This window comes from Pundamilia nyererei, unplaced genomic scaffold (assembly GCF_000239375.1).
Source record: "Pundamilia nyererei isolate P.nyererei 1_Seehausen unplaced genomic scaffold, PunNye1.0 scaffold00001, whole genome shotgun sequence".
Classification (NCBI taxonomy): Eukaryota; Metazoa; Chordata; class Actinopteri; order Cichliformes; family Cichlidae; genus Pundamilia; species Pundamilia nyererei.
This window is the reverse complement of record NW_005187402.1, coordinates 218255-227810: the sequence shown is the minus strand read 5'-3', so window position 1 is coordinate 227810 and position 9556 is coordinate 218255. Positions and strand designations below refer to the sequence as shown.

The 9556-nt window shown below is 43.8% G+C and overlaps 1 protein-coding gene across 2 annotated transcripts in view; it reads left to right on the top strand.

Annotated features, from left to right (window-relative positions):
- Positions 1-5047, top strand: part of stard15 (StAR-related lipid transfer (START) domain containing 15) — a 15589-nt gene extending 10542 nt beyond the window's left edge. Inside the window, exons 2-7 of one of the 2 annotated variants that reach the window (XM_005719387.2) lie at positions 937-1084; positions 2964-3067; positions 3401-3518; positions 3899-3951; positions 4066-4329; positions 4424-5047. In XM_005719387.2, coding sequence (XP_005719444.1) covers positions 937-1084; positions 2964-3067; positions 3401-3518; positions 3899-3951; positions 4066-4281 — 639 coding nt within the window. In that variant the 3' untranslated portion in view covers positions 4282-4329; positions 4424-5047. Of the gene's footprint in view, positions 1-936; positions 1085-2963; positions 3068-3400; positions 3519-3898; positions 3952-4065 lie in introns of both variants that reach the window. The other variant, XM_005719386.2, reaches the window with a different exon arrangement.
- The last annotated feature ends 4509 nt before the right edge of the window (positions 5048-9556 follow it).

The following is a 9556-nucleotide window of genomic DNA, read 5'->3' as shown; positions in this document are numbered from 1 at the left end:
AAAAATACAACTTGCCTAATAATTCTGCACTCCCTGTACTCTTCACCATGGAGGAGGCTTACAATGCCTGTTAGCCTGTGTACTACGACAATCATTAGTGTATAAAATATATGGTAGCGGAGAGAGACAACATCCCTGTGGAGACCCAATAGAAGAATTCAGCTGATTAGAAAAACAGATGCTGACTCTCACACACGGAGACCTGTTAGTTAAAGAGTCTAAAATTTAACCCACAGGTTTAAAATCAAGTTTAAACAGTTTAAGAAGTTTATCAGCTAAAAGATCTGTGAGTCTCTGTGAATGCAATTAGACATGTATCCCTGAAGTCACATAAATGTGTGACATTCAAATGCAGTTCATTTACTCCTCAGACTGCACATTAGCCATGAATATTGGTGGCAAGGGAATAAGATTGTATTATATTTGCTTCCTCAATAGCTGAGCTAGACCTCCCTTCTTCATCATGAGCAGCGTGCTCCTGTGAGTACGGGATAATCCTGTGCTGGGAAGCACTGAAGGGTGTAAAGAATCTCCAAGACAGGCTGTTCCACTGAAGAAACTCAGTGTGGATGTAGCTCATGCAGCACTCCAATCAGCTCCTGTAGAACACAGCACACCTGCTGTTTCATGGGTCATCACACCCTCCCCTTAAAGATAGCACTACCAGGGAAAACCTGGACACCAGGTGACTCAAAGTCATGAACTTTTTTTCTTAGGCGTCATCACTGTGGGTTCCCTCTGAGTTCCCCGTCTTCCTCCTACAATCCCAACATATGTATGTTTCTAACATTTCATGCAGTTGCAGAGTTCAAGTAATAAAATCCCATGGCACATCTAAATGTCACAGTACACCATCATGGAAACTGGTGGTTAGAGTTGAGCGTGATTGGTCCTAACCTCTGCCTGACTCTCTCCCTCTCTCTTTCTGTGCCTCAGATGAGGATAGTCTGTAAGGACGTGACAGCAGAGACATTGTACGACGTCCTCCATGACACCAGCTACCGGAAGAAGTGGGACACCAACATGATCGATACGTATGACATCGGCAGGCTGACGGTCAACGCAGACGTGGGATATTACTCCTGTTAGTTCCTTTACTGAGCGGTGATGTAATACATGCCATAAAACACCTCAGCACAGCACCAGAATGGTGAGACAGGCAGAGGGAACAATAAGGTGAATGGTGGACAAAGACCTAAGGGAACAAGAGGAAGTAGCAATCGATGTTGTGGAAGTAGGGAGACCCAGTGATGTGGTTTAACATGACACTCAAATGACAGGTATAAAAGATACTCTAACCGGTTGGGCCTTTTCCGGGGGGACGGGGGGGATCTTGGGCCTCTGGGCCTGGGCTCGGCCCGCTATGGCGCAGCTGGCTCCCGGCAGAGCCCGCTGTGGCTACGCCGTGGCTGCTGATAAATAAATACATAAATAATAATAAAGATTTGATTCAATTTCAATAAAATTTTATTTATATAGCACCAAATCACAAGAACAGTCGCCTCAAGTTGCTTTATATTGTAAGGTAGACCCTACAGTAATACATACAGAGAAAAACCCAACAATCATATGACCCCTATGAGCAAGCACTTCCTGTTAAAACTCCTTTTTAACAGGAAGAAACCTCCGGCAGAACCAGGCTCAGGGAGGGGCGGGACCATCTGCTGTGATTGGTTGGGGTGAGAGAAGGAAGACAGGATAAAGACATGTTGTGGAAGAGAGACAGAGGTTAATAACAGGTATGATTCAGCGCAGAGAGGACTGTTAACACATAGTGAGTGAAGAAGAAACGCAGTGCATCGTGGGACTCCCCCAGCATCCTACACCTGTTGCAGCATAACTAAGGAAAGTTTGAAGCCTAATCTTAAAAGTAGAGACTGTGTCTGTCAGGCTTTTCAGGGAGTTTTTAGGACTTCCTGATAATAATGAATTACAGTAGTCCAGCCTGGAAGTAATAAATGCATGAACTAGTTTTTCAGCGTCACTCTGAGACAGGATATTTCTAATTTTAGAGATGTTGCGCAAATGGGAGAACGCAGTCTTACATATTTGTTTAATATGTGCGTTGAAGGACATGTCCTGGTCAAAAATGACTCCAAGGTTGCTCACAGTGTTACTGGAGGCCAAGGTAATGCCATCCAGGGTAAGAATCTGGTTAGATATCATATTTCTAGGCTTTTCGGGGTCGAGTACAATAACCTCAGTTTGATCTGAATTAAGAAGCAGAAAGTTAGTGGCCATCCAGGTCTTTATGTCTTTAACCCCCTAGGACCTGGCGTCCACATATGTGGACATCACATTTTGGGTTGTCTAGACCGAAATACAAAATTTTGCTCTACATGGGCCTGATATCCACTTATGAGGACATACTGCCACTGTTCTATTGAAATTTTAAATGAATATCCTCATGTGGATCTCATTTTTGTGGTTGGGCCTTTTCCGGGCCAACCACCCCAAAAATCAGGTTAAAAAAAAAAAAAAAAATCAGGCAATACTTTGTTTTTACATTCATCAGGTCCCAATATGCCCAAATATCAAAGAGAAATTAAAAATGCATGCTGTGGAAGAGTTTGGGTCTTAGGAGGTTAAGACATTCCTGCAGTTTAACTAATTGCCGTGTGTTATCTGGCTTCATGGACAGATAGAGCTCGGTATCATCTGCATAGCAGTGCTAGACCTCAGTGCAGCGTTCGATACTGTGGACCATAATATCCTATTAGAGCGATTAGAACATGCTGTAGGTATTACAGGTACTGCGCTGCAGTGGTTTGTATCATATCTATCTAATAGACTCAGGTCTAAAGGACCTGGGTGGCCTCTAACTTTCTGCTTCTTAATTCAGATCAAACTGAGGTTAGGTTGAGCCGGAGTCTGTGCTGGTCCAAAAGGGTTAGCTGGTTTTTAGTTGCCAAATATCTGATTCTGTCTGAACCTTTGTGGATGTGTTTGTGTTCTGTTTGAAGGGAAATGCCCGAGCCCGCTGAAAAACAGAGACTTTGTGACGATGAGATCTTGGCTTCCACTCGGCAACGACTACATGATCATAAACTACTCGGTCAAACACCCGGTCAGTATTTCACTGCTCTGACTGTGACTTGGTGGGTTTTATACTCATTTAGTGACATATGGAGCATAAAGACACAAAAACATTTTATTAGAAGAGCAGACTCCATAGGGGAGCTTTATCACTAGGACCCAGTCAGACCCCAGCAGATTCATGGTTGCACAATCAATCACAGACTTCAGATCAGTAGGTGAAAGTTTTAATTGTAAATACCACTCCAGAGAATAGAGCACAGTATCATCAGTATACAGATGCACACTGAGGTGTGATGTGTGAGGTTATATCTGCCAAGTGGACAGTGCAGTCAATCACTCACTGCTCCTTTGTCCACCTCAGAAATATCCTCCAAAGAAGGACTACGTCCGAGCCGTCTCTCTGCTCACGGGGTACCTGATCCAGTCCAACGGAGCCACCAGCTCCACCCTCTACTACCTGACTCAGGTGGACCCCAGAGGTGAGACCTGTGGCTAGTGGAAGAAGTACTAAATACAGTACCTCTTCTACTGGCCAAATACACCAAAATTACCACTCTGAGAGAAACGTCAGAAGATCTTGATCTGACCCTGCGGCAGAAACGCCATTTACTGGATTCTGTGGTTTGAGGTTATTCCAAGACAGATGTAGGTCAAAGGTCCACAAACTTCTTCATCCAACAAAAGAACTGATGACAGTCAGTGGTGTGTGTGTGTGTGTGTGTGTGTGTGTGTGTGTGTGTGTGTGTGTGTGTGTGTTATGTGTTATGTACAAATGTTCTCTCTGTAAACTCGATCTGTGCTTCATGTTTAAACTGAACTGACTCAGCCTGACCCTCAGCACCATTGTCTCTGTCTGCAGGTTCTTTACCAAAGTGGGTGGTGAACAGGGTGTCCCAGTTTGTAGCTCCAAAGGTAAACGACCTCTATTCCCATCAGGCTGTGTCTCTGACCCATCTGAACGTGTCCTGAACGTGTCTCTGACCCATCTGAATGTGTTTCTGTCCCATCTCATTTTGGTCATCTTAGGCTATGAGGAAGATCTACAAGGCTTCTGTAAAGTACCCGGAGTGGAAGAGGAAACACAACCCGGGCCTGAAGCCATGGATGTTCCCAGAGCAGAACACGCTGCCGTGCATCAGCGTGTCAGAGCTGACGGTGCAGCGAGCTGACTCTCTGGAGAACATCGATGAGAGCTGCTTGAGCGAGGAGAAGACGCAGCAGAGTGACGACGAGGAGCCGTAAAGATGGCGGACTCTGTCTGGTTTACCGTTTGTTGGTTTGTTTGATCAGGTAAACTCATGCTGGACACCTTTCTGAATGCAGCTGCGCTCGCTTTGCTGGATCTCACAAACCTTTTCACAACTTTCTGAAAACCTTCTGTCAGCTCACAGTAATCGGACGGAATCTGTTTCATGGCAGCTACAAACATGAGACCGCCCTCACAGCTGTTTCCAGGTGTTCCGCGATGGCCTCTGCTCACATTGAAGGTGGCTGGAGTTTCATCTAATCTTTCCTTGAATTGTATTTGTGTTGCAGTGAGACAAAGAGCGTGCAGCAGAAACTCGTCTGTGAATCTACTTCCTGCAGTCTGTTTAGAAGCTAATGACAATCAGTGTTAGCCTCCTAACAACATCCACTTCCTGGTCGGGTAGGGGTTTGGTTCAGGTGGGTGTGGATTTCTAAATATTTACCCCACTCATAGAGAGTTTCTAACCGAACAACTGTGCGATGTCTGTAAGAGTTGATCAGAAAGGTGAAAGCTCTGTTTTCATCATGTGGGTAAAAAAGTAACCAAACTATAACCACGGTTCTGAGAGGGTCGCTGTGTCCTGGTAGATGTTCAGAGTGTAAATAATAATAGTAATGATGTGTTGATTTTGTCAGGGCTCTGTGCTGGATATTTAAAGTCTGTAATCTGTGTGGGACAGAAGCCACATGAATCTTCTGCAGGTTCTCAGATTTGTTTTCCTGGATGTTTAACCTGAGCAATAAAACCACATTAAATCAGCTCTGCAGTGTGTGAGTCAGTGTGATCACATGATCTACGTCAACAGATGATGAGCGAACATGTTTCAGCTCACTGCAAGTCCATCTTTACAAATTTCTATGTTCTTACAATGATGGAAAAGTTGCAACCAGCGTCTTTTTTTCTTTTCTTTTTTTTTTTCTCTAGTGTCGGGTCGCAGAGGCAGTTCCAGAAATCTCTGCTGATCCCGAGGCATTCCCACATAACATAAATTACCTCATTAGTTAGTTAGGTTTCTCCTCACAGAGGCCAGAAAACCTCTACAGGGCGTTGACCAGTGCACTCTGGGCACCCTTTCCTCGTATTGTAAAACACATGTAAAAAACCTCGGTGTCTACATTGATGGTTCTTTTAAATTGACTAAGCAGGTGAGTGCAGTAGTTCAGTCCTGTTTTTTTCAGTTAAGACAGCTAGCCAAGGTAAAGCCATACCTTCTGGCTAACGTCTTTGAGCGTGTTATTCACCTTTTTCTTACTTGCAGATTAGACTACTGCAATTCATTGTATTATGGTCTAGATCAGGCCACCATCCATCGTCTTCAGATGGTTCAAAATGCAGCTGGTCGCCTGCTAACTGGTACCAAACGGAGAGAGCATATAACCCCAGTTTTAGCTTCTTTACACTGGCTTCCTGTCTCCTACAGGATCCAATTTAAACTTCTACTTTTTGTTTTTAAGTCACTTAATGCCCGAGCCCCTCCTTACCTGTTTGAGCTCCTCTCTGCCTATGCTCCAGGAAAAACCACGAGGTCTAGCTCAAAACTAATGCTGTCCATCCCACGGACTAACCTCAAATCCTGTGGTGATAGATCCTTCTCTGTGGCAGGTCCCAGACTTTGGAATAGTCTCCCCTTAAATATTAGATCTGCACAAACACTTGAGCAATTTAAATCATTACTAAAGACACATTTCTATGCCCTGGCTTTTAACACACTATGACCCAAGCATTTTGGCCTTATTTGAATTAGTTTAGTTATTGTTTTAATTCTTTTACTGTCCTATTATTGGTTTTTTTACTGTTATTATTGTATTATATTGTTGCTTTTTAATACCATTTTTATATTGTTAAGCACTTTGTGCAGCATCAGCTGTTTGAAATGTGCTATATAAATAAATTTGACTTTGACCTTGACCTTCATCCTGGCTCTCCTCAACATGACACCCTGAGCCACCAGCACACCTCTCACCTTTCTGCCTGATTCAAGCTTTCTTTGTCTCAGTGCTCTTTCAAATCATGCTATTGTTGGTTTTTGTTATCACAGCAACAATAATAATAATAATAATAATAATGGATTGCATTTATATAGCGCTTTTCGAGACCTTCAAAGTGCTTTACAATTCCACTATTCATTCACTCTCACATTCACACACTGGTGGAGGCAGCTACAGGTGTAGCCACAGCTGGGGCAGACTGACAGAAGCGAGGTTGCCATATCGCACCATCGGCCCCTCTGGCCAACACCAGTAGGCGGTAGGTGAAGTGTCTTGCCCAAGGACACAACAACTGTCCAAGCCGGGGCTCGAACCTGCAACCGGTGCCTACATCCTGGAATATACTATAAATGTAAAATAAATAATCTGATCCCTGTGTTTATTCCATTAATTAAAGATGTGAGGACGAGGACAACAACAAGCTGCCTCTTTCTGTCTGTGTCAGACCTCATGTTTGGGTTTTTGTTAGTGAGTCTGCAGGAAGCTGAAAGTGTCCGCTTACCTCCGATCATCCAGAAAACCAAAGATTGTGTTCAGAGCAGGAAACACCAAGTCTGAACCTCACACTTCCCTTCGGTAATCTCAGCACGGACGGAAGAAACCGTGTCAGTTTTCTTCTGTCTGCGTGAGGCTGCAGCGCCCCCGAGTGGACTCAGTCTGAGCTGCAGAGTGTGTGCCCAAATCTCTGGCCCAGCTGCTTCCCATTAAGGTGTGTGAGTGAGGCACAGACACAAATCCACAGACAGTCACTGCCTGAGGCGTCTCTGCAGCTCGTCTTTGGTGCAAACAGGTGGAATGAAGCTGGACAGCTCCTCTGATGAGAAGAACTGAAGCTCTTCATCCTCCTTCTGTCTAGGCTCAACTCCCACACTTCATCCAGGTGACCCCAGAGGGACACACCTCTTTCCTGCCGTCACATTTACAGGTACGTTATGAAGACTCAGCTCACCTGGAACCCTGCTCAGGTGAAGCAGTGCCTCCACCTGAACAACTTCCTGTTCAGAATCAGTGTGTTTAAATCCTTTTATGGGGTGTAGAGGTAACCCTCCAGAACACACTAGGAGACAGGTGAGACGACCTGAGGCTGATCACGGTGGGGATTTTAAAAATATCACAGTTAAAGTTACTGCAGGAGGTGGCACATGTTCAGCTTACAGCGGTACAGTACTGATTCAGCGGTGACCTTCGACCTTTGTGATCTGAATCAGTCCAACCTGGTGGCCGTGGCAAAGATGAAGCGTCTTCATGAAGCCTGCTGGGGGCGGTGTGTGTGTGTGTGTGTGTGTGTGTGTGTGTGTGTGTGTGTGTGTGTGTGTGTGTGTGTGTGTGTGTGTGTGTGTGTGTGTGTAACAGGGCGGCCCTTAGTGGCTGGAAACACAGTGAGGGAAGTGTAGTGGAACAGAAAGTATTTATTTGCCATACAGCTCTCCTTACAACAGTTCACTAATCGAGCTTCTTCACAGCACAATTAACCCTCTAATGACAACCGGCAGCCTTAAATATGTTCAGCTGTCACAGACTAAACCATTCTTCCACTCTCAGGTAAATTCTTAAATCCCAACCTTCCACCACAGTATACAATATACCAGTTTGAATAAATAAATGCATAAATACATTTCACATTTTTATATTAATAAATATTTCACACTTTAATTTTACACCAAACTCAATATTATAAAAACCCAAGCACAAAAAGATTCACCACACTCGCTTGGTCTCTCCCGGAATCTTTAAATGGTGTCTGGACCCCCAGGGAAACATTTGCCCAAACACCTTGAAGAGGACACAGGCAAGAAAGGGGAGTAATCATTATCGTACAAACACCTATTTGCACCACTTTTATTCCTAGATTTCTCACACACACACACATTTGCATTAGTTTTCCTTACTGGTAAACCTTAATCTCAATCTCAGTCACCTTTCTTCTCTCCTGACAGACATGATGAGGAGCAGCTGTGCAGGATCTGAAACAAGCCTACCAACTGATTTTAAAATTCCCAATAAATAGTCAATAAATATTTAAACTTCTTGTGTGCAAATGTTTTACTGTGCAAATCCATGCTTAAAGTGCAATGCTAAATAAAGTGCTTGAAAATGTGCTTTTAATGAAGTGAAAGGTGTGCTCTGAAGTGCTATACAGATAATATAAATAAATGTAGTAAGGGAGTCCTCTTCCTTACACTGTGTCTGTGCATGTATGTGCGGTCTCCTGCTGTCAGAGGGCGTGTGCAGCCCGGTGACCTCCTGTGTGGTTTTGTTTGAGTGCTGCTGAGCGCGCTCTTCCTGCCTTGATGAGGAAAGCTTCATGAGGACTGCATCCTCCTTTAGAGGCAGAAAAATGCAGCTGGGCTCCGGATCCTCTCAGCGCTGTATTGTCTCAGGCACTTCCTGTTTCCTGTCTGCTCTGCTCAGATTGTTGTTTGGGCAGCAAGGAGGAAACTCCACCGCTGTCCAGCTCCTTAGTGCTGAGAGGACAGGACACAGTGTCCACGAGGACCTCTGAGCGCCCACGGGACAACTCCCTCATGTTGTGAAGTGACTGACTTACCTGCAGACGAGTGTACATGAAGCCATGAAACCCACAGAGCAACTGTGAAACCTAATTAATGCAAGTGGTTTATTTACCTGCTCATCTCACGTTTTACAGTTAAATAGCAGAAAGGCTGTTGAGCGACTGAAGCCCGAGGCCAGCATGAAGGGGTCTGTGATAAAACTCCTGATTAACTTCATTTTACAGCTTTAACATCTTCTTTATATTTTAGGAGCTTTTTCTTAAATCACAAATGCATAAAGATGATATCACAGTTTTCTTTTACATTACAGAAGCACGAACATGTTAATTCTGTATGATCAGAAGTGGAATGAACTGAGCATGTGCAGTTTAATCATTTTCCTGATGATCATAAATCAAAGCTGCGCTGGAGAGAACTGAGAGTTGACCTTCTTGCAATACATAGCTATATGAATATGTGCATTGTTCCTGACTACTTTTGTTGTCTTTTTTTATATGTATTAGTGAACATTTAAACGATTTTTAAGAAATAAAGAAATTAATAATAAGAAACAATCAGAATAATAATGATAATAATAATAACAGGTTTAAACAGAGCAGGTGAGAACAGCTGTACTTTGCTCAGGTTTTTAATGCAAACGCCTTAAAGCACGTTTAAAAAGAACGAAGACATGAACATGAACCTTTACTGATGATCTGGAGAACTTACGGATCAATGCCAGCAAGTGGATCTGGAGACACAGTCTGACCGGAAGCTGTACTTCCTTG